General features: G+C 40.8%; 1 protein-coding gene across 2 annotated transcripts in view; it reads right to left on the bottom strand.

Annotated features, from left to right (window-relative positions):
- The window catches only part of LOC120989895 (bifunctional heparan sulfate N-deacetylase/N-sulfotransferase 4-like), a 781,923-nt gene that overhangs the window by 709,985 nt on the left and 45,499 nt on the right, over positions 1-26,439 (bottom strand). For both annotated transcript variants that reach the window (XR_005776339.1, XM_040418282.1), the window contains exon 2: positions 21,274-22,501. Coding sequence is in view for 1 of the 2 variants with exons in the window: in XM_040418282.1 (XP_040274216.1) it covers positions 21,274-22,254 (981 nt within the window). In the remaining variant the exon portion in view is untranslated. The remainder of the gene's footprint in view (positions 1-21,273; positions 22,502-26,439) is intronic.

Raw genomic sequence — 26,439 nt, 5'->3', positions numbered from 1 at the left:
AAGTAACTTCAACAGCCTTATCAGGTCTAGGAGATCTATTAAATATACAAATGTAGTCGGCTAAAATTGACCCTGATAACTCTCATAACACGTCACAGTGTTCGAGTTAGTTAATCCTTTTGTGCCATTTTTTACCTAAAGCATTAACCATCAAGTTTAGCTCAGCTGCATATTGCTGCTGTTTAGAGAAGAGCAAATTTCTTAAAATTAATTTTGGGGCTGAATTGACAAAAATGGTCATCTGATTTCACATTTTAACATTCAGAACAGAAATCAGCCTTTTACATTTCAGCCAAGAACAAAAAACAAAAATCTGCTTGACTGCGTGTGAAATACAGTCCCTTACTATACCAGGCACTTTCCTACCACACATGGGAGACACAGTTACACAGATTTTACTCACAGGCAATATGTGAAGTCCCAGATTTAGAAGTAAGTCCCATAAGTGAGCCAGTCAACACTGTGCACCTTCTTATGCACAAGGTGCAGCTAACTGAAATAGCCCTAATGACAGAAAAAGACTAAAGACTGAGGGACCTACCCTACTCTTCTGCAATCCAACTTCAGGCCTTTTTTCTGGCTTTTCCAATCAGCTAGCTTTGCAAAATCTGGATCATCCATTACAAAGTAAACTTCCCTGGAAGCTAAGGATCATATGACCAGATTCTAGGGGAAATATACCCTCCCTCAATGTCTTAACTTAACCACCTCAGCCCCCATAGCTTAAACACCCTTAATGACCAGGCCACTTTTTACACTTCTGACCTACAGTACTTTCACCGTTTATTGCTCGGTCATGCAACTTACCACCCAAATGAATTTTACCTACTTTTCTTCTCACTAATAGAGCTTTCATTTGGTGGTATTTCATTGCTGCTGACATTTTTACTTTTTTTGTTATTAATCGAAATTTAACGATTTTTTTGCAAAAAAATGAAATTTTTCACTTTCAGTTGTAAAATTTTGCAAAAAAAACGACATCCATATATAAATTTTTCTCTAAATTTATTTTTCTACATGTCTTTGATAAAAAAAAATGTTTGGGGAAAAAAAAAATGGTTTGGGTAAAAGTTATAGCGTTTACAAACTATGGTACAAAAATGTGAATTTCCGCTTTTTGAAGCAGCTCTGACTTTCTGAGCACCTGTCATGTTTCCTGAGGTTCTACAATGGCCAGACTGTACAAACACCCCACAAATGACCCCATTTCGGAAAGTAGACACCCTAAGGTATTCGCTGATGGGCATAGTGAGTTCATTGAACTTTTTATTTTTTGTCACAAGTTAGTGGAAAATGATGATTTTTTATTTATTTATTTTTTCCTTACAAAGTCTCATATTCCACTAACTTGTGACAAAAAATAAAAACTTCTATGAACTCACTATGCCCATCAGCGAATACCTTGGGGTGTCTTCTTTCCAAAATGGGGTCACTTGTGGGGTAGTTATACTGCCCTGGCATTCTAGGGGCCCAAATGTGTGGTAAGTAGTTTGAAATCAAAATCTGTAAAAAATGGCCGGTGAAATCCGAAAGGTGCTCTTTGGAATGTGGGCTTCTTTGCCCACCTAGGCTGCAAAAAAGTGTCACACATCTGGTATCTCCGTACTCAGGAGAAGTTGGGCAATGTGTTTTGGGGTGTCATTTTACATATACCCATGCTGGGTGAGATAAATATCTTGGTCAAATGCCAACTTTGTATAAAAAAATGGGAAAAGTTGTCTTTTGCCAAGATATTTCTCTCACTCATCAATGCCATGTAGAATTAAGGCAGTTCTGAAGGCAAAAGGGGGTCCAACACCGTATTAGTATGGTGTTCCTAATAATTCTTTAGGTGAGTGTATACACACTCACCTAAAGAATTATTAGGAACACCATACTAATACGGTATTGGACCCCCTTTTACGGTGTTGTACCCCCTTTTGCCTTCAGAACTGCCTTAATTCTACGTGGCATTGATTCAACAAGGTGCTGATAGCATTCTTTAGAAATGTTGGCCCATATTGATAGGATAGCATCTTGCAGTTGATGGAGATTTGAGGGATGCACATCCAGGGCACGAAGCTCCTGTTCCAGCACTTTCCAAAGATGGTCTATTGGGTTGAGATCTGGTGACTGTGGGGGCCATTTTAGTACAGTGAACTCATTGTCATGTTCAAGAAACCAGTTTGAAATTATTCGAGCTTTGTGACATGGTGCATTATCCTGCTGGAAGTAGCCATCAGAGGATGGATACATGTTCTCATTCTGTTTACGCCAAATTCGGACTCTACCATTTGAATGTCTCAACAGAAATCGAGACTCATCAGACCAGGCAACATTTTTCCAGTCTTCAACAGTCCAATTTTGGTGAGCTCGTGCAAATTGTAGCCTCTTTTTCCTATTTGTAGTGGAGATGAGTGGTACCCGGTGGGGTCTTCTGCTGTTGTAGCCAATCCGCCTCAAGGTTGTGTGTGTTGTGGCTTCTCAAATGCTTTGCTGCATACCTCGGTTGTAACGAGTGGTTATTTCAGTCAACGTTGCTCTTCTATCAGCTTGAATCAGTCGGCCCATTCTCCTCTGACCTCTAGCATCCACAAGGCATTTGTGCCCACAGGACTGCCGCATACTGGATGTTTTTCCCTTTTCACACCATTCTTTGTAAACCCTAGAAATGGTTGTGCGTGAAAATACCAGTAACTGAACAGATTGTGAAATACTCAGACCGGCCCGTCTGGCACCAACAACCATGCATGCTCAAAATTGCTTAAATCACCTTACTTTCCCATTCTGACATTCAGTTTGGAGTTCAGGAGATTGTCTTGACCAGGACCACCCCCCTAAATGCATTGAAGCAACTGCCATGTGATTGGTTGACTAGATAATTGCATTAATGAGAAATAGAACAGGTGTTCCTAATAATTCTTTAGGTGAGTGTATATAATATATATATATATATATATATATATATATATATATATATATACAGTACAGACCAAAAGTTTGGACACATCTTCTCATTCAAAGAGTTTTCTTTATTTTCATGACTATGAAAATTGTAGATTCACACTGAAGGCATCAAAACTATGAATTAACACATGTGGAATTATATACATAACAAACAAGTGTGAAACAACTGAAAATATGTCATATTCTAGGTTCTTCAAAGTAGCCACCTTTTGCTTTGATTACTGCTTTGCACACTCTTGGCATTCTCTTGATGAGCTTCAAGAGGTAGTCCCCTGAAATGGTTTTCACTTCACAGGTGTGCCCTGTCAGGTTTAATAAGTGGGATTTCTTGCCTTATAAATGGGGTTGGGACTATCAGTGGCGTTGAGGAGAAGTCAGGTGAATACACAGCTGATAGTCCTACTGAATAGACTGTTAGAATTTGTATCACCGCAGAGTGAAGGCAAAAGGGCCAACAAGTGCTAAGCATCTCTGGGAACTCCTTCAAGACTGTTGGAAGACCATTTCAGGGGACTACCTCTTGAAGCTCATCAAGAGAATGCCAAGAGTGTGCAAAGCAGTAATCAAAGCAAAAGGTGGCTACTTTGAAGAACCTAGAATATGACATATTTTCAGTTGTTTCACACTTGTTTGTTATGTATATAATTCCACATGTGTTAATTTATAGTTTTGATGCCTTCATAGTCATGAAAATAAAGAAAACTCTTTGAATGAGAAGGTGTCCCCAAACTTTTGGTCTGTACTGTATATATATATATATATATATATATATATATACACACACTGCTCAAAAAAATAAAGGGAACACTTAAACAACACAATGTAACTACAAGTCAATCACACTTCTGTGAAATCAAACTGTCCACTTAGGAAGCAACACTGAGTGACAATCAATTTCACATGCTGTTGTGCAAATGGGATAGACAACAGGTGGAAATTATAGGCAATTAGCAAGACACCCCCAATAAAGGAGTGGTTCTGCAGGTGGTGACCACAGATCACTTCTCAGTTCCTATGCTTCCTGGCTGATGTTTTGGTCACTTTTGAATGCTGGCGGTGCTTTCACTCTAGTGGTAGCATGAGACAAAGTCTACAACCCACACAAGTGGCTCAGGTCGTGCAGCTTATCCAGGATGGCACATCAATGCGAGCTGTGGCAAGAAGGTTTGCTGTGTCTGTCAGCGTAGTGTCCAGAGCATGGAGGCGCTACCAGGAGACAGGCCAGTACATCAGGAGCACATGTGACAGACGTGACAGAGTCTTGAGACGCCGTGGAGAACGTTCTGCTGCCTGCAACATCCTCCAGCATGACCGGTTTGGCATTAGGTCAGTAATGGTGTGGGGTTGCATTTCTTTGGAGGGCCGCACAGCCCTCCATGTGCTCGCCAGAGGTAGCCTGACTGCCATTAGGTACCGAGATGAGATCCTCAGACCCCTTGCGAGACCATATGCTGGTGCGGTTGGCCCTGGGTTCCTCCTAATGCAAGACAATGCTAGACCTCATGTGGCTGGAGTGTGTCAGCAGTTCCTGCAAGATGAAGGCATTGATGCTATGGACTGGCCCGCCCGTTCCCCAGACCTGAATCCAATTGAGCACATCTGGGACATCACATCTCGCTCTATCCACCAACGTCACGTTGCACCACAGACTGTCCAGGAGTTGGCAGATGCTTTAGTCCAGGTCTGGGAGGAGATCCCTCAGGAGACCGTCTGCCACCTCATCAGGAGCATGCACAGGTGTTGTAGGGAGGTCATACAGGCACGTGGAGGCCACACACACACTACTGAGCCTCATTTTGACTTGTTTTAAGGACATTACATCAAAGTTGGATCAGCCTGTAGTGTGTTTTTCCACTTTAATTTTGAGGGTGACTCCAAATCCAGACCTCCATGGGTTAAAAAATTTGATTTTTTTTTTTTTTTTTGTGTGATTTTGTTGTCAGCACATTCAACTATGTAAAGAACAAAGTATTTCAGAAGAATATTTAATTAATTCAGCTCTAGGATGTGTTTTTTTTGTGTTCCCTTTATTTTTTTGAGCAGTGTATATATATATATATATATATATATATATATATAAAAACACCAAAAAGAGAGCCAGCAGCACAAGACAAAAAAGCAAGGGTGCAAAAAAATCCTCAAAGCCGCAGGCTCAGACGGCTAACCGTAGATATAAATAACAAAAGAATGAGGCAGCACTCCAAACGTCAGATGAAGAAGATAGTGGATCCTTTATTCCCCTCTGCAACGTTTCAACCGCTCAATGCGGTCTTTATCAAGCAAGACCGCATTGAGCGGTTGAAACGTTGCAGAGGGGAATAAAGGATCCACTAACTTCTTCATCTGACGTTTGGAGTGCTGCCTCATTCTTTTGTTATTTATATATATATATATATATATATATATATATATATATTTGTGGTCGAGGCTACAGAAAATAGGATATGCTAGCTGAGGGGGGGAGAAGCTTAGTAAGGAAACTAACTGATGGCTGGTGGTGTGCCCTTAGCCATGAGCGCGGGTAGGCCTATAAGGGTGCATACCCTAGGAGAAAAGGAATAAATAAGGGAGGGAGGGAGGGGCACCAGAATCGCACGCAGGGTGTGAAACACCCTGTGCGGGTTATAAGCGCACCTGCGCCCCTCCAACAAATGCGGGCTGATTAACTCAGCCTTCTAATTTGTGGTCGAGGCTACGGAAAATAGGATATGCTAGCTGAGGGGGAAGAAGCTTAGTAAGGAAACTAACTGATGGCTAGTGGTGTGCCCTTAGCATTGAGCGCGGGTAGGCCAATAAGGGAGAAAAAAAAACAAACGTAGGAAAATATATATACTTTATTTTATTGTAAATTTAGAGAGCATGCAAGCTCAAAGGGCCAGATGACAAAAGGCTTTTGATATCTGAGCATGAGGATTGGGAATGTACCGGGAAAAACAGGAGGACTTCCAATGACCCATTTTCTTAATGACATGTCCGGGCACCCCGTGCTTCGAAGTCGCTGAGGCAGCTCAGATTCTGAAGGACTGCCCGGATAAGGTGGCAGGATCGAAGCCTAGGCCGGAGGCTAAGGATCATACGCGGGAAATGAATTGGGAAGAGGTTAAAGAACCGTTCTTGAAAGGAAGCAGGGTACTGTCGGCCAGAGCGTCGCCCAATACCGTAAGAAGTTTTCTGAGGACTTGGACTGGGCACCAAGCGTTGAGAGTTTCGAAATACTTAACGATCACTGGAGGACCTTTTGGGAGGTTTTTGAAGATGGGGAGATGGAAGATGAAGTGGTTGTGCTGCCATTCTAGCTGGCCCTTTAATGGACCCCTGTTTCTAGAGGAGGTGCTGGTGAACTCTCCTGGTCTCAGGAAGCCATAAAAACTTAAATATATGGCGGCTTTGATGATGATGCTAGAGTATGGCCCAAAAGGATCCCCGTCTAGTGAGGTGGACAGTTTTCTGAAAAGGTCACCTGATACAGGCTGCCTGACGGGGGTGGTCTCCTTACTAGATTTCTGAATACCCCTGAGGGTAGCTTTAACTGCGTGGGAAGAGAATATTTATGCGCTACCAGGGCACTCAAGCATGGAATAATGCTGTACTCCCAACAGGTACAATCTAATGGTGCTATAGGAAAGCTTGAGTTCCGTGTGACAATAAGCCAGAAATGCCAGAATGTAGGAAATTCTGTTGGTGTTGTTCCCGGGATAAGAAAGCGAGAATTTGGTGAAAACTTTCAAAACGGTTCTGTAATTTCTGGCTGTATTGGCAAACAGGGATTTGTGGATGAGGGCCTTGGCGGCTGCGAGGTGCATGCTCAGTCCATTATCAGTGTGTGGAAGGCTGGCGGGGTTAATCCTATTCGGTCTGCTTCTGGCACCACCTGAAAGAAAGTGGGAAAGTTGAATCGTGACAGAGCATCGGCTGCTAGATTCTTGGAACCCTGAATATGTTTACAGAGGAAATGGAAGTTGTGACACATGGAGAGCCAGACCAGTTTGCGTACAAAGGACATGACTCTGGGGGATTTGGACCTACCTTTGGCGAGGATTTCTACTAAGGACTGATTATCAGTCACAAAAACAACTGGGAAATTGGCCCAACAACTGCCCCAAAGCTGAGCGGCTGCAACTATGGGGTAAATTTCCAAGAGGGGCGAAGATCTAAGGGCTTCCTTATCTGACAGGATTTCGGATGGCCATGGACCTGCGAACCAATTATTGTTGAAAATTGCGGCGAACCGCTGATGGCTGCGGTGTCCAAAAAGACACTAGGAAACGGCGGGATTCCATTGTGGCACAAACAGGGAAACACTGTTCCATTGGGACAAGAATTCGTCCCACATGGACAGGTCGGCTAGGGCCTGGGAGTCCAAGTGCACTAGGGAGTCCTGATCTATGGCCGTGGGCAATAGCTGAAGCAACCTCGAGATGAAGGCCCTACCTTGGGGCATAACTCTTGAGGCAAAGTTTAGCATGCCTAGCAATGATTGTAACTCTGTTTTAGTGAGGGTATTAGAAACTAGCGACTTGGAGATGGCATCTTTGATTTTTGTGAGCTTCTCCTTTGGCAGCCGTGCCTCCATTTTTACGGAGTCCAGGACGATGCCTAGGAAGGTTACAGCCGTGGCGGGGCCCTCTGTTTTTGAGTCGTAACAGGCGAGAATTTAACAAACGTAAACCTACCGATGTGGCAGGTTGTCTCTATGCGAATTGACTATGAGGCCGGCTGGAGAGGCAGTCGGGGACAGAGGCCTGATCTGGGAGGCCACTTTTATCCTGAAATTTGAGCTACGTGGCCTGCGACGTAACAGGCGAGAAATTAATAGAACGTAAACCTACCGACGTGGCAGGTTATCCTTATGCGAATTGACTATGAGACCTGGCTGGAGAGGTCGGCGGCAACAAAGGCACGGCCAGGTTGATCTTAAAAATTTTCAGCTACGTAGCCTGGGTTGTAACAGGCAAGAATTTAACAAACGTAAACCTACTGACGTGGCAGGTTGTCCCTATGTGAATTGACTACGAGGCCTGATTGTTAGCAGGCGGTGGCCGAGGCCTGGCTTGGTTGGGCGGGATTATCCGAGTGGAGAAGCGAATAGATAGAGAAGACGAGACCTGGCGGCGTGGCAGGCAGATGCTAGAGGGAGCAGAAAAGATTTGTTGGTATGACCAAATACCACTAAAAAGGCGTGAAACTGTGCAGAGGCGACATGGAGCCGCAGAGGAACCGTACCTTGAACCTAAGTGAGGAGGTAAAATAGAGAAGGTTCGCTGAACCTGGCGTGGAGGACAATGGGCCGCAAGGCTGGAAGCAATAGGTAACGTATACAAGAGTAAGTAGGTAGAGCAGGAAGAAACGTGTAGCGAGGAGTGGAAGGGGGTCCGGCGGGCACAAGTGGAGCGGAACCGCGGGACTCACTCTCCACCCTCTGCCAGACAGGTAAAAAATAAAAAAATTGGAAATGTAATATATATATATTTTTTTATATATAGGGATGCATATATACATACATACAACAATTGTTTAGATATCCTCTTTTTTATATATACATATAAATATACATCTTTATTTAAAAAAATAAAATAATTTTAAACAGCCAAGAAATGTAAGGTGAGTAAACCATTAAATAATTAAAAGTGGTAGGTGTGGATACATGCTCACAGTGACTTATTTGAAAACAATCCCAGACATGAAAATGACATGCTGCCTGTGGTTTCTGCTGTGCCTGCTTGTTTGATCGACATCGAGTGCTTGCTGGCAAAACCACATAGCAACAGGGGCTCCATTCCCTACCCCGCAAGCGCTGGGGCCAGAAAGGATCCAGCGAGTGCCGGAAGCATTTAGACATGCTGCGCCGTGGTCACATGTGCGCAGGCCGGGAGGGCAGATCCGTTGCTGGGAAACCACGTGACTCTGCAGCGCCAGCAGTGAGGAAGTGCGGTGGCCGGCCGGGAGCGAGAGCGGCAAACAAAGGAATACTGCGGCCGAAGGGTAAGGAACGAGGGAAACGGGAGAAAGGGGGCTACTTACCCTGTAGCCAGAGGGATGCGGCGGTGGAGGTGATGGACCCGACGCACCCTGCTTACCTGTAATGGCGCGCTGCGATGGGGGGCGTGACGCTCGTAGTGAAATTTCATGCACCGGAAGCGCACGCAGGGTGTGAAACACCCCGTGCGGGTTATAAGCGCACCTGCGCCCCTCCCGCAAATGCGGGCTGATTAACTCAGCCCTCTAATATATCCTTTCACATATAAAAATGCACTTTTAATGTTAAAATATTTCAGAAGATTGAAAACATGAAAATAATAAACATCCACAAAAAGGCAAACATAAGGGAAACTTGATTTTCTTCTCTAAGTTAGAAAAAACAGCAAGACAAATAAAAAAAATAAAAAATAAAAAATCATACCATTTCCCGTTTTAAGGCCTTAAGGTAATAACTGTTCACAATGGAAAGAAGACAGGCTATTTACATCTCATAGGCCTAATACAGATGCGAAAATAAATCAAACTTGATTTTTAGTTATGCTGCTTAAAAAACCCTATGGCACTTTAACATAAATCACTTTAATGACAGTGTTTTTGCAATATACCATACAAAAAGGTAGGTCTAAAAATCTTGTTTAAAGGGAACCTGTCACCAGTGTTATGGTGTCCTAACTAAGGGCGACATAAATAAGTGACTGATTCTCTTAGCAAAATGCTGGGTCACTTTCTTTAATTGACCCAGTCAGTCTGCCAACATCTTGTATTGAAAAGCTCCAGCTGATAATGACGAGTCATGAATATTCATGAGCTTCTGACTCTCCCCGTCCATTTTTCCATATGAATCAGCAGCAGGTGGGCGGGGGAGTGGCTATAGCTCTGAATTAAATAAACGCTGGACTCAATGACATCACGCTGGACTCAAATCAGCTCATTAGCATGCGGCATCTTTGTGTGTATATTATGAGGTAACCATTTGTCACACCAGTAAGTGAATACATCTAAGGCACATTTTAGTAGTTAATGATTGTATATAATTAGTTAGATTACAATCAAATATCCACATGACAGGTTCCCTTTAAAACAGCAATGACTGAAATCTAAGACTGATATCAAAACCAGTGTAGCATGCGCTGGCCTTGATAAGTCAGGGTAAGGGTCTTTAACTTCCTCTCTAGCTTGACGTTAAAGGGGTTGTCTCATTTCAGTAAGTGCCATTTATCATGTAGAGAAAGTTAATACAAGCCACTTACTAATGTATTGTGATTTTCCATATTGCTTCCTTTGCTGGCTGGATTCATTTTTCCATCACATAATACACTGCTTGTTTCCATGGTTACAGACCACCAAAATTTCAGCTACACCCTTTCCTGCAGAGCTGGGAATTACTTTACTTTCCCATTGAGAATTTTTACATTTTTAATGTCTATGAACATTGAGTTCCCCTTTTAATATTATAGATTTAACTATTGCAATATATTCCTTACTATATAACTGGGATACCCTTCTGCATAAATAATTTTATAAAATAGAAATAGAGAATAAAATTGAATAAATATCCTAAGATCTGGATTTGGCACCAATGCTATTTAAATGAGTTTCCAAAAAAGCATGTTTATGGCAAATCTACTACCATAAAAGTCAATGTGGATTGCAGCGGTCAGGCCCTTGAATTACAATTGTTGCTCGAGAAGTTGCCTTGCATATGCAGCCAGGCTTACCATCTGTAGAAGTTAAAGAATCAGCTAAGTGATGCAGACACTGGAGTGAACAGTCTACAGCTGCTCAACACAATATGAAATTGACTAAATTGAAGTATTTTGAGTCTAAGCATGTGCATTTACCTTTAATTCAATCAGGTTTTGTGTTTCCCTTATAGATTTACATTTTTACTATAATATGCATGTTAATAATTAAATTCTCTAGATTGATTCAGTGCTTGGAATGATGCAAGGGGTGTCTGGACTTATCCAGTTGATGAGGTATATTTGACGTCTTTACTTCTGAAACCATTATTCAACATGCCTATGTTTCTATATACTGTTTATTGTGCTATGGAGTTTATTTTACATTTCTGCTAGTAAACACAAGGATGTGGAGAATAATATGTTATTACAAATAACATAAAAATTAGGCACCTAATTCTTAAACTATACCTGTACTTTCCCCAGAATGTGAACTAAAGTCATGGCCTTGTAGTCTACATGGTCCTTTTGGCTTAGAAAGGAGGTTTAGTGTTCATACAGTACTAGTATTATTTGAGGGCGCCTTCATATTGGGAATGTAGCTGAAAACATTATTATTTAATTCATGTGGCCAAGTCTTTTAGTTATAAGGTTAAACATTTCTAATTTTTTGTTTAGAAAGAAGAAATTTGCTAATGAGTTTATAACATGAAGATGCTGGATATTTATTTAGGCAAGCCAGAAGAAATCCATTAAAATGCATGATGCGTGTTCCTTTCCTGAGCATATTCTCTCTAATATATTTATGCCATGATAGCAAGTACCTCCTGTTCTGTGTGTTTTCTATTAGATTCACAAAGCTTTGCCATCCGCTGAAAGATAAATGACAAAGGTGATTTAATGGTGTTGTTTGGTTCACTTTGTACAGCTCAGGAGTGCTGCAGGCACAGAGACTGTCTGATGTGTCTGTGATGATTACCACTACTCATACTATATGTCAAAGCCTACCTCATTGACATAGGGGTCTGAAGAGTCACATAGAGCTGTAAAAGCCTGACCTGACATGGAATCACTGAAAGGGACTTTTCAGATTTTTTTTCCCAATGCAGCCAGCCAGACTGCAGGGGCAACACATGAGGCTACGATGGGCCGATGGGGGTAGTAGTTCATTTACTCATGGTTAGCAGATCCTCCCTGGGCCAGCAGTGCAGTGGAGGGAAGGACAGCACTAAATCCTCCGGGGAACTCTTTTGCAGGGAACACCAGCCAGATGGAAGTTGAGGTGCTCTTGATGGTATAGGTGTTTAACCCCTTAAGGACACATGACGTATGGGTACGGCATGTTTCCCGAGTCCTTAAGGACACATGACGTACCGGTACGTCATGTGTTGTTCCGATCACTGCCGCCCGGCCGGCTGTGATCGGAACAAGGTGCCTGCTCAAATCATTGAGCAGGCACCTCGGCTAAATGCGCGGGGGGGTCCCGTGACCCCCCCATGTCCGCGATCGCAACAAACCGCAGGTCAATTCAGACCTGCGGTTTGTTGCGCTTTCTGCTGTTTCTGATCGCTGCGGTCCCTGACCGCGGCGATCAGAAACTTTAGTGTGCCGAAAATATATTTTTATCACCCCCCCCTGCACCTCTGAATGATTTTAGCCCGGTGGGAGGTGCAGGGGGGGTGTTGCGGGCGGTGGGGGCGGTGCGGGAGGCGGGCGGTGCGGCAGGCGGGATCGCGATCCCCCGCCCGCCTCCCATTGAATAATCGTTGGTGTAGAGTGGGTATACCAGGGTGCCAGCACATTGCTGACACCCTGGTATAAACGGCTGACATCGGTGATGCGATGTCAGCCGTTTAACCCTTTCCATACAGCGGTCCGTACGGACCGCTGTATGGAAAAAGTTAACAGTAAGAGGGAGCTCCCTCCCTCTCCGATCGGGGGGCTGCTGTGCCTTTGCAGCCCCCCGATGGAGAGGGAGAGAGCTCCCAGACAGCCCCCCGCCAGATCCCATCCTTACCCTTCCCCGTCTGCGAAGTTCTGAGCAGACGGGGAAGGTTCCCATGGCAACAGGACGCCTCTCAGGCGTCCTGCTGTCCATGGTGCTGAACAGATCTGTGCTGAAAGCATAGATCTGTTCAGTGTAAGTAAAATACAGTACAGAACAATATATATTGTACTGTACTGTATTATACAGACATCAGACCCACTGGATCTTCAAGAACCAAGTGGATCTGGGTAAAAAAAAAAAGTGAAAAAAAGTGAAAAAAAAGTAAAAATCCAAAAACACATTTATCACTGATTAAAAATTAAAAAAATAACATTCCCTACACATGTTTGGTATCGCCGCGTCCGTAACGACCTGATCTATAAAACGGTCATGTTACTTTACCCGAACGGTGAACGCCATAAAAATAAAAAATAAAAAACTATGATGAAATTGAAATTTTGCTCACCTTACTTCCCAAAAAAAGGTAATAAAAGTGATCAAAAAAGTCGCATGTACGCCAAAATTGTAGCAATCAAACCGTCATCTCATCCCGCAAAAAATGAGACCCTACTTAAGATAATCACCCAAAAACTGAAAAAACTATGGCTCTTAGACTATGGAGACACTAAAACATAATTTTTTTTGTTTCAAAAATGAAATCATTGTGTAAAACTTACATAAATAAAAAAAAAGTATACATATTAGGTATTGCCGCGTCCGTATCGACCGACTCTATAAAAATATCACATGACCTAACCTCTCAGGTGACCACCGTAAAAAAAAAAAAAAAAAAAACTGTGTAAAAAAAGCAATTTTTTGTCATCTTACATCACAAAAAGTGTAATAGCAAGCGATCAAAAAGTCATATGCACCCCAAAATAGTGCCAATCAAACCGTCATCTCCTCCCGCAAAAAATGAGACCCTACTTAAGATAATCGCCCAAAAACTGAAAAACTATGACTCTTAGACTATGGAGACACTAAAACTTTTTTTTGTTTTAAAAATGAAATCATTGGGTAAAACTTACATAAATTAAAAAAATGTAATACATATTAGGTATCGCCGCGTCCGTGACAACCTGCTCTATGAAATTACCACATGATCTAACCTGTCAGATGAATGTTGTAAATAACAAAAAAAAAAAACGGTGCCAAAAAAGCTAATTCTTGTTACCTTGCCGCACAAAAAGTGTAATATAGAGCAACCAAAAATCATATGTACCCTAAACTAGTACCAACAATACTGCCACCCTATCCCGTAGTTTCTAAAATGGGGTCACTTTTCTGGAGTTTCTACTCTAGGGGTGCATCAGGGGGGCTTCAAATGGGACATGGTGTCAAAAAAACAGTCCAGCAAAACCTGCCTTCCAAAAACCGTATGGCATTCCTTTCCTTCTGCGCCCTGCCGTGTGCCCGTACAGCGGTTTACGACCACATATGGGGTGTTTCTGTAAACTACAGAATCAGGGCCATAAATAATGAGTTTTGTTTGGCTGTTAACCCTTGCTTTGTAACTGGAAAAAAAATATTAAAATGGAAAATCTGCCAAAAATGTGAAATTTTGAAATTGTGTCTCTATTTTCCATTAAATCTTGTGCAACACCTAAAGGGTTAACAAAGTTTGTAAAATCAGTTTTGAATACCTTGAGGGGTGTAGTTTCTTAGATGGGGTCACTTTTATGGAGTTTCTACTCTAGGGGTGCATCAGGGGGGCTTCAAATGGGACATGGTGTCAAAAAAACAGTCGGCGCACCTTTCACTCTACGCCCCGCTGTGTGACCGTACAGTAGTTTACGGCCACATATTGGGTGTTTCTGTAAATGGCAGAGTCAGGGCAATAAAGATACAGTCATGTTTGGCTGTTAACCCTTGCTTTGTTAGTGAAAAAAATGGGTTAAAATTGAAAATTAGGCAAAAAAATGAAATTCTCAAATTTCATCTCCATTTGCCAATAACTCTTGTGCAACACCTAAAGTGTTAACGACGTATGTAAAATCAGTTTTGAATACCTTGAGGGGTGTAGTTTCTTAGATGGGGTCACTTTTAGGGAGTTTCTCCTCTAGGGGTGCATCAGGGGGCTTCAAATGGGACATGGTGTAAATAAACCAGTCCATAAAAATCAGCCTACCAAAAACCAAACAGCGCACCTTTCACTCTACGCCCCGCTGTGAGGCCGTACAGTAGTTTACGGCCACATATTGGGTGTTTCTGTAAACAGCAGAGTCAGGGCAATAAAGATACTGTCTTGTTTGGCTGTTAACCCTTGCTTTGTTAGTGGAAAAAATGGGTTAAAATGAAAAATTAGACAAAAAAATCAAATTCTCAAATTTCCTCCCCATTTGCCAATAACTCTTGTGCAACACCTAAAGGGTTAACAATGTATGCAAAATCAGTTTTGAATACCTTGAGGGGTGTAGTTTCTTAGATGGGGTCATTTTTGGGTGGTTTCTATTATGTAAGCCTCGCAAAGTGACTTCAAACCTGAACTGGTCCCTAAAAATTGAGTTTTTGTAAATTTCGGAAAAATTTCAAGATTTGCTTCTAAACTTCTAAGCCTTATAACATCCCCAAAAAATAAAATATCATTCCCAAAACAATTCAAGCATGAAGTAGACATATGGGGAATGTAAAGTCATCACAATTTTTTGGGGTATTACTATGTATTACAGAAGTAGAGAAACTGAAACTTTGAAATTTGCAAATTTTTCCAAATTTTTGGTAAATTAGGTATTTTTTTGTGCAAAAAAAATAATTTTTTTGACTTCATTTTACCAGTGTCATGAAGTACAATATGTGACGAAAAAACAATCTCAGAATGGCCTGGATAAGTCAAAGCGTTTTAAAGTTATTAGCACTTAAAGTGACACTGGTCAGATTTCCAAAAAATGGCCTGGTCCTTAAGGTGAAAATGAGCCCGGTCCTTAAGGGGTTAAGGTGCTTTGGTGGCTGGGCCCCTGTGTTCGTGAAGCCAGCAGCGTTAGGTGCAAATGAAGTTGGTAGGAAGGATGGAACTCCTCCTGAGGAAGCAAATTACGCGAAACGCGCGTTGAGGAGCGCTTCGACCCTGCCAGCAGCCCCCGCCATATCGGTATGTTTCACCTTACTTCATGCACCCTCGTTTTTTTTCTTTGACCCATGTGGTCTGAGCCGTGGTGATGCGGTAATTAGTTGTAAGGGAGGCATGCCTTCAACTTAGATAGGTTCCCACACTGTATATCCCCATTCTAGATCATTTACCAGGAAATTTCATTCCATGATCACTGATCAAAGGGGGTATACCATTGAGTAGATTTCAGAGGGGTGTGCTGACAGGGTGATGTATGACTGTGTTTGTCCCTGCTTAGTTATACTCACATTGTGTATAATATGATATGATTTTAATTGTAATATGAATAAAATTGATCTTTTATTGATAAATAGTGTGGTTGCACTCCACTTTTGTTGTGTAGTTTCATATATTGCGGGAGTGTACCTCCTTTGTAAGAGACCGCATGCAATTTAATCGTAAAACATAGTTGAACTTTTACTGAATCAATGGTCTCAGGGCAGTCGGTACAGTTCATTTATATAGCAAAGGTAATAATCCGCATCTTAATTTAGCTGAAATTCCTTATAACAGGTCTGGCAATTGTCAGTTAAGGAGTTTACTAATGCTGTTACTTTACAGGTAAAGAATACACTTTCTAGCACTTAAGTACTGAATATAATGATTTTTTATTTATCTTGAGCAATCCAATAAGGGCGTTCTCCCTTGTGGCAGGCAAACTCTCTGCTACATTATTTATTGCAGGATGCTCTCCTGAAATATTCAGGTTCACTATGTCCCAGAAGGCATGTAGTTAAAAATGATAATTCTGCGCACTAATAATCTAGTTGTGTCCAGGTACCTTTAAGTTCCTCCCAGTCACTTGTGCTTGTGAAGTCCCTTGGCTAGACTCAGCTCTAATCTTCGCTAGACTTGCTTTATATTCATACTTACAATGCCAGCCTGATATTGGGAAATACAATACATTAAATATAAAAAATGATACAGAAATTCAAGGGGACCACTTGTACACACATAAGTGGGAAGCTGCACCAACTGATTGGACATTCCAAAATACTCATAGATTAAAGGTTTTCTGATGAAGGTTTGAAAATTATATCTACAGTATGTTAGCACTACCTAATACTTACCTGCTATTAATTTTATTCAGACTTTCTGGCTATTTGACTGAATACTGTCACATATATGATTAAGATGTAGTGGTCTCTTGGTTGGTTAGATAGATGGATATAGATATTAGAAAAATGGCAGCACTAGACAATAAAAAGCAAATGGAGGTGGAAGCCCAATGGAATGACACCAATGCCCAAATAATCAAAAATTGCAAACAGGCAGCACACTCAAAATATGAAAAAATGAAAAAAGTTTATTCACCCATGTGGACACGACTTTTGGGCTCAAACACTAGAGCCACCAGGCTTGAGAAAGGCTCTAGTGTTTGAGCCGAAATGTCGCATCCCCAAGGGTGAATAAACTTTTTTCATTTTTTCATATTTTTTGTGTGCTGCCTGTTTGCAATTTTAGATAGATAGATAGACAATAGATAGATAGATAGTAGGTAGATAGAAAAGCAGTACGTCAAACTGGAAAAATTTAAGTATGGTGCCAGCAGCTAGAACCAAGACCTCCTATTTCCTCAGAGGCCCAGGCTGATATTCTGTCTCTGAGACATGATGTACTGTACAATAGGTATCTGACCTTTGTGTATAAGCTCAAGTCTACTATAAAATGCATAGATTAACACTACAGCAAAGCTTGTATGATTTTACAAAAAAAAATAAAAAATAAACAATGTGATATCAGGATATTGCCAGGAAATACCAAAAGGATGTAGACTAAATGAAAAGTAACTTTTTCTTTAAAGATCCTCTGTCAGCATGATCAACCCTATTAAACAAGGCATATTGGCTAGTAGGATTGATCGTACTCGTTAAAATGATACCTTATTTATCTTTGTAGGTTGCAGGTAAGAAGACTTTCATCTTTATGCAAATCAGGCAGTTGGAGCACCAAGGCCCAGGGGTAGTGCTTTGAGCACTGCTACAGCTTTGCCCCGAGTGCTCATTATACTCCCCCTCACTTTTGATAGCCCTGTCTAATGGTGCTTGCACTGTGACTCACTAATTATCATTGGTTTTCCAGCATTAGTATGTTAGATGGAGTCACTGGTGTCAGCGGGCTTTATCAAAATCATGCATTCCCCTAGGTATGTGTGATTTTGATAATGTGCTGTATCTTATATATGCAATCATTGGTGGCAGTGGAGCCTCTGCAGAGGGGAGCGAGCACTCTGTGGGGAGGAGAGAATATTTACCTTTCCACCCTGACATCAGATGCGCTCTTCCACTATGTACGAAGATGCTGGCGAGTCAGTCCACTCAGAAGTGGAGATGCCTTCAGACAGAGAGAAGTGCAGCAGGATTTTTATAAAACCTACTGACACCAATAACTGAATATATCCTATTAACGCTGGACCACCAATGCTTATTATTGAGTCACAGAGCAGAAAAAAAGAAGACAGGTCTATTAAACCTGTCAATCAAAGGGGATGCAGAGTGTGTTATGCACTAGGGGTGTAGATGTAGAAGTGCACAAAGAGATACAGCATGCCCATTGGTGCTCTAACTGCCAGATGTGGATAAAGATAAAAATCCTCATATCTCCACAACTCTGTAACCTACAAAGATTATTAATGTATTGTTTTAATCAGCATGATCAACCCTACCAGGCAATACTCCTGGGTTAATATGCTCTTGAAGTACAGTAATAATAGATTTGTTGGAATAAATGTTTTAAAAAAATTGTTTTAATGATCTGTAAATAGGCTTGACTATAAGCTCACCATTAATAGAAATAGAAACAATGATGCTATCAATAATGAAACAATTAAAATTTTATTGTGGAGCGTACGTTACACTGATTTGTCTCTCAATAACAAATGGCTACTCTATTCATATGCATAGGTAGTTTCAAAGTAGTTACAAAATGTAATAAAACCCAATTTAGCAGATTTCATTAATTGGCCTATCAGGTGACTGTTTACTTCTGTGTAGCAGTGAATGTGAATGGGCAAAAACGTCACTGTCAAGATATAAATGTCCTGAAAAACAGCTCAAAAGAGAACTAAAAAAGTTAAATATAATAGAAACGTCCCATGAGAATGAACTGTAATATACCATTTACTGTAATGCAAACTATGTTGACAGATACAATTTAATAAAATTATTTTAATTCTTATTACAGGGGCTGCTTAAGATTTTAAAAACTAAGAGCAGGTAATGTCATAAAATAAAATAAGAAATCTGTATTTGATGCACTGCCTCACCAGCAACACCGCTCCAGTAGGCCACGCTGGTCTTTCACTTCCCTGCAGCAAGGACATGCTATTCATGTTAGCCAATCACTTGTCTCAACAGTGATGCTTGCATGTATGGCATGAGACTGCTGAATCCAATGATTGGCTGCAGTGATCCTATCCATATATGACACTTCATCGCAACAGGACAAGTGGACAAAGACCAGTGGGGACCACAGGAGAGGTGCCACTGGAGCAGCAGAGAAATGAACGGGTAAGATTTTTTTAATGGTTTTACATATCCTGTTCTTCACCAGAGTTTTTAAAACCCCAGACAACCTTTCTACACAAGTAACAAAATAGGTGTACATTGCTCAACATGAAAAAGACACGTTTTTCTAAAAGAACAGTTAACAAACTAAAATATTGCATCAATATATACGTAATTTATTACTGTATCAAAATACTTTTTTTCTACTTTTATCAATAATGAAAGCATCTACAAGTTCTTATGGATTTCCTATATATTGTATACTTTCCACTTGAAGTTGCATTTTTAGTAGCCATAACAGGCAGACTTCATGAAATGTTGGATTATGTGCCTATGTTTTTTTTAACCCTTTAAAATGTTTGGTTTTTTAAAACTACTGCCATATTAGACATATTAGCTGTAAGGCCATTTTAAGAACTGTGATTTCTCAATACTTAGCATTGTTGCCTCAAAACGCTGGGGTCCTGGGTTTGAATATTATCGAAAACAAAATCTGCCTGTAGTTGGAATGTTCTCTCCATTTTTCTGTGGGTTTCCTCTGAGTAATTTCCTCCAATACTCAAATATATACTGCAAGACTATTTGGCTTCCTATGAAGATTTTGCACCTAAAATGTTTGCTTTTCTAGTTTTAAGGGACTCAATGTAGAGTTTTTTGCTTTGTTCAGAAGGTTATACCCTATCCTGTGGATAAGGATAACTTTAGAACTTGGCATAGCCCCTTTAACAAATATGTTGAACATTTCTTTTATTTTGTCCTATTGTGTAATTTAATTGCACCATTTTTCCGGAACACAATTCTCAATAGATTGAGAGACAAGCTGCCGACTTTGAAATTACAATTCAGTCATTTATATTTGGCACTGCTTTACATATTTAATATCTTTGTTTACTAAATAGAAATAACAGTCACAGAAATGTGTTAAAGGGGCTTTCTGTGCTTACAGAAAATACAGAAAAGGATTCCTATGTATGTATATTGTATGTTGTTTCTGAATGCCAGTTGATGGCACCATAGTTCATCAAGAAATAATCATTTTTCATTTTTGTTTACTATACCCAGCGCCAGGTAAAATAGTTGTTTTAATGTTACGAAGGCTTACTGTAGGCGAGAATACCAATGTAAATGGCTAAAGTTTTCCCAGAATTCCTCTAACCTCTCTCAGACTACAGTATGACCATTGTTTACATCTACATACCTAAACAATCTTCTATGATAAGTATAAGGTAGTGCTGTAGGTACTTACCACAGACAACACACCTCTGCTACCCTGCTTTGCTGTTCTGCTGATAACTGAATATGCACAATCTGATGCTTAGCATAAGAAATAATCATCCTCCAGGGATAGTGGGGATCAAAGGGGAGAGAAAAGGCATGTGACATGTGAACCTCTGTATTACACAGAAGAGGAGTGGAAAGAAAACCATGTGTTCAGAGTATTACACCTGAAGTCACACAGGCAGGAGATAAACACGAGGAACAAGATCATATGAACACAAGAAGCATGGTCATATGACCACACTAGCTTACATGCTTGGCTGTCAACAGTGGTGTAACCTAAAGCTCCTAGCCCTGAAACAAAATCTACAATAAGGCCCCCACCAGATTTTGTATTGAAACATTTGATTATACATTGACAATAATGTCTAATTATGCAATTGAACAAAATTTTAAGAGTTTGTCGGGGCTTTTTCTATTGATGATCCTCAGGATAGGTTGTCAATATCAGATCGGCGGGAGTCCGACGCCCCACCGATCAGCTGTTTGAGGAGATGGAGCTTGCAGTGCGCATGTGCCATCTCTCTTCTCTCTTCCTGCTCTCCTCTGTATGTCTGTAGGACAGCAGGTGTTGGACCCCTGGCAATCTGATATTGATGACCTATCCGGACAATCCCTTTAAATACACTGCTCTGATAGTATTAAAACATATCAGCTTGAAAGTATTTGTGAGAAAACTTTTTTCAAATACTGTTTTGTTTGTCATGAATTTCATATACCATATGGTGGATAAAATTAGGACATTTTTCATCCTTATGTACAAATGTCTTCATAATTAAACAGCCTTACCTTTACATCGTTTACATTCATCCTAGTGCCCTCTTTTCCAACAAATATATCATCAATGTCCACAAGGATGTATCTGTCCAAAGATAAACTAAGCTTCTTCCCAGACAGAAAAGATATAGAATCTATAAAAATTAACTTGTGCAACCAAAAATTCAAATTGTTGCCAAATAAGACTCGTTGAATTCCATCATGAAGTCCTAAATCCTGGATAACAGTGGCATGGTGGGAAAATGTAGACAAAGCATATTCGTGTTGTTCTGGTGTTTGTAATTCAGAGAGAATCACTGGTTGATAAGTTGAATGGTTATATTGGAAAACGGTCCAGTCTTCTCCAGGCAAAGGACCTTTCTGAACTGTTGAAGCTTTTGTAATATGCAGCAGTGGGGAATTTGAGTTTACAAAAAAGTCTTTTAGAGCTACATTGTTGAAGAGAAGTAAAGGAAAGCCTTTCAGTTTGGTACTTGGCAAGCTGTTCTCAGTAGCTTTGTGAAAAGCTATGATGCTTACACTATACTCAACACAGTACTTTTCTAAGAGTTCTCGATTCCATGCATCCATTGCTACATACTTCAAAAGATTTTCATAAATTATAATTGCATATTTTCCTCTGCTATCCTTGGTAAGGGGAGGAATATCCCCTTTCGCTGGAGCAATTACAATGTCATACTGATACCTACTAGATTCCAAGATTGCTGCAATGTCTTGCCCAAGTTGTGAGTACTGACTCTCCACAAAAAGTAATATTGTGAGATCTGTCTTGGAAGTATCAATCGGCTGTGCAAACTTCATCTCCATTGACCGATATGGCAACACATTTATGTCTTCACAACCAGCTTGTGTTGATGTTTCAATGAGTACTATTGCCTGCTTGTGACCAGAATACAAATAGTAAGCGGAAATTACTATACTTACAAGGCAGAAAGTGGCTAAGAGAATTACAAGTGTTCGGAAGCTCCTTCTAAGCTTTACAATATGATTCATGTTTTGTTTTGTATTTTCAGATTTTGCAAATTTCCAATGTCTCTTTATTTCATACTAAAGTGATGATGTGAATAGGAGAATGAAGTGAGCTTGCACTCCTCTACAATGGTTTATGTGACCATTGCACTGCATTTATAGTAAAGTCTTTCAGACAATGTAAATCACATTAGCATAAGCAATAGTGTGTAGTTTCAAAATGTTGTGCATCCGTAATCTTCTGATCACCAAAACAGATATTTTTCATCACCTAAAAAAAAAAAAAGTTCATTTATATTTATACTATTATATATGTATATATTGATACAACTGCATAATACATACAAAAAGTGTGCCATTTTGAATAATGCTACATCTGAAATACAATAAATAAAGTGAATTGTCAAAATAGAAAGCTGATGTACCACTGCATCTTGTAACCTACTGTACAGCCAAACAATGCACTGCATGTATCCTGTACATGGTTGTAATGTAAAATAGCTATTTTGTGAAAGCATTAGGTCAATAGACTACAGCTGAAATTCTCACCTAGTTCAGTAACTTACATTATTTAAAAGGAGAGCTATGTGGTTCTCCTCATAGCCTTGCTGGGCAGATTTATATGTTTTACACAAAATATTATGTATTACAATACAGTATTTTGGGGTTGATTAGAAAAATAAATCTAGGACTCCGATTACACTGGTGTCATTGCTTCTATTTCATTAGGTTTTATACTGATAGAGCCGTTGAATAGGCTACATTATACGGACCATCAAAAAGCAACATAAACCTGACATAAAAGAACTAGCACAGGTATGAATGCAGTCTATTTTGCTTTTCCCAAATATTTTATGAATGATGACAGATCACAAGAACCCACAAACGCTATACTTAAAGGGGTTCCCTGGGAATTAAGAAAATAAAATTACTTACTTATTTTATAAATATATTCCCCAAAAACTTTTATTAGTTATAATGGCTCGTCTTGTCTAGGGAGCAATCAATAGGAGAAATAAAATGGCTGCTGTCCTATTAGTACACACAAAACCTGTCCTATTCTCACAGCAGGACAAGTTACTTCACAACACTGAGCTAAAGAGCTAGCTCATCCTGCTCTCCTACTTGTTAGAGATTATGATCCTGAATACATCTTCAGCTGAATCTCTGTAGAAATAGAGTTGATGAGGAGACCTGAAGTACAGCTAGGAGGTGGGGATGTGGCTAATGAGCACCAGAACTTGTATGCAGTCTCCATGACCACATTCCATGATTACCACAGTCTGTCCTGTCCATCCTCTCTATACTTCATCTCTCCTTATGAACTCCATTCCCACAGAGATTCAGCTGAAGATCAGCTGTTTTCAGGATCATAATCATTGAGGGTAGAGAGGAGGCTGAAGCAGCTATTTAGCTTAGTGTTGTGATGTAACTTGTCCTGCTGTGTGATTAGGACAGGTTCTGCATGTACTAAGAGGAAGGCAGTAGTGTGGATCAAGCACCAAAGTGCTCGGGTGCTCTGGCCAAACACATCGGGATGTCGGGTGCTCTGGCCAAACACATCGGGATGTCGGGTGCTCTACCGAGCACCCGAGTATAATGAAAGACAATGGGAGAACCCAAGCATTAAACCAGGCACCCCCTGCTCTGAAGAGGGGAGGCTGCCTGGTTCATAGAAAAAGGTCAGAAAATGATGTAAACACCACCTAAATGGTTCTGGAACAGCATGTGGAGGATGTCTAGATGCATCTTGGACTTCCAGGTCGCTGCTGGGAATGATGTTGTCCGAGTAGTACGCCACTTTTACAGACTGACAATAATACACACCAAACCGAAGATAAAATCGATTTTACATGAAAAATTGTTAGGAAACATTCTTTCACTTTATATACAAGTAAATATACAGGAAAGTGCTGGCAAAAATTACAAGGAAGATGCACTCCAATACAACCTGTAGATCACATAATGGAGGGCCTAATTCACATTGTGGTACAATTGTTCAGGTAGCGGGAATCCTACACTCATGAAGCCTATGCACTAAGTGAAAGGGCTGCCAAAAATTACAAGGATTTGGCACTCCAATACACCCTTTGTTACACATAAAGGAGGGCATCATACACAGCCTTGAAAAATTATGATTGATGGACTGCTGGTGACCCTCAAAAACATTTTGAGCAAGGGCCTGCTGATCTGACCATCTAAAACATTATGGGCTAGGGCCTGCTGCCGCTTTGGTGACTCTAGATAACCTGGAGACGGTGACGATCCATTTGGATGTCTGCCCTATGAACTTTCGATGTTATTTTTAGCCCAAACCATGTAGACCATGGGTAACGGGGGAATCATGGTTTGATTCTGGAGAGGGAGCCTGAGAAACAGCTACAGCTACCACATCCAAGCAAGGCAGCATGCGCGCAAATTACCTATTATGTATAAATAGGTGAGGGCCTGCAGGTGAGCTGACGCTGTAAAAGATTGTAGGTGAAGGCCTGCTGGCGACCCTCAAAAACATTTGGAGCAAGGGCCTGCTTATCTGACCATCTAAAACATTATGGGCGAGGGCCTGTGTGACAAACACCCGCCAATCCAGTCATACTATGCCACAATTGCCATACAGGTCTCGTCCATTAGAGACTTCTGGAGGCGAATCCACTGTGAGAACAGTAGACGTTTAAGATTGTATCATGTATGGGCACACCAACCAATCGGAAAAATAAAATTATTGATTTCACACTGGAAATCAAATTAATTTCCTGCCACCACTCTTCGTATTGAATCGGGGCAAAGAGACCCCGGCTAGCTAATCCTAAAGGGAAGAAACTGTTATTTGCAACATAGCTAACCAATTAACAATTTATACAAACAAGACAATGCGGTAGTATGTCTCTTCTAAGGACAGAGTTCTTAGCATAGATCAGATAATCAAGTAACAAGGGCAAAACTGGAAAGATGAAATTGTTAGTTTTATTCTAACAACTATACACAAAAAATATATACATTAAAACTGACAGATAAATATACCTGCTATTCGAACAGATTGGTTGGATAGAAATAGGTAAGAGGTGGAAGGGAATAGAATGTCTGTAAGTTCAGTATTACCGTGCTAAAATCCAGTAAAAGATAAAGTCTTTGTAAGGAATAATCCAAGATGGCGGTGTGCCCGTGTCCAGCGGACGGTAGTGATATTAGTCGACGTCAGATGTTAGATGAAGGACCCAGGACCTGAGTGAGTCACTGTTTTTACCCACTCTGAAGTGGGGAGTGGTTATGACACGTACAGATCCAGCCTTGTGTAACTGGAACAGGGGCAGTCCTTTGCCCCCTAGAGAGAAAATCTGGCAGGTTCTTCGCTTTGCCAATTTCTCCATACCCGTAAGTCAAATCAAGAAACAGAGTTGATATTTATAATCAGTACAATTTTAAGCATTATCCGATACCAAATATGACTGGAAGACCATACAGGGTGCCTGAGAACCTTTATATCTCAGAGCAGGATTTCCTGGAAGGTGTGTTATAATAATCTGAACAATTTCTGAAGAGATTATTCATTTCGTATTTTCCTATCCTATGAAATATGAGGAAATATGGGAAGAATTATGAAATCTATGGAATGTAGGGTGACTGGAAGGTCACCTTTCTCCCTGTATCACCCAGCTGTCTGATACAGATCTGTCCTTTTCTTTTGAAGCTTTCTGACGAGGCTTAAGGTGTGAGGATTCATGCTGGGTTGGAGCCGCTCCAACTACCGAGTTTTTATGAGGTTCTGTAAGGAGAATATCAGATTGATGGGTACTTAAACTGGCATGGGGGCAGGAAGAGTCTTTGGCAAGGAGGTGCTAATTGTACCTCTGATCTGTGAGCAGTAACTGAAATTTGAATTACTTCTGGGTTTAAAAAAAGATTTTAACTCTGTGTGCGCAGACGAAGGCTCTGGTGATTCTGTGATTTTAAAACAGGACGCATTTGCGATTTCTTCGTATTGCTGAGATCGCGAAGCGTCACACCTGTTGCTGCTTTGGTGACTGTAGATAACCTGGGGCCAATCGCACGTCCCCATGACGGCGACGATCCACTTGGATGTCTGCCCTATCAACTTTCGATGTTATTTTCAGCCCAAACCATGTAGACCATGGGTAATGGGGAATCATGGTTAGATTCCGAAGAGGGAGCCTGAGAAACAGCTACGGCTACCACATCCATGCAAGGCAG

Source organism: Bufo bufo, chromosome 2 (genome assembly GCF_905171765.1).
Source record: "Bufo bufo chromosome 2, aBufBuf1.1, whole genome shotgun sequence".
Classification (NCBI taxonomy): domain Eukaryota; kingdom Metazoa; phylum Chordata; class Amphibia; order Anura; family Bufonidae; genus Bufo; species Bufo bufo.
Note: the sequence above shows the minus strand (reverse complement) of the source record. Positions and strands in the feature narration are given on the sequence as shown.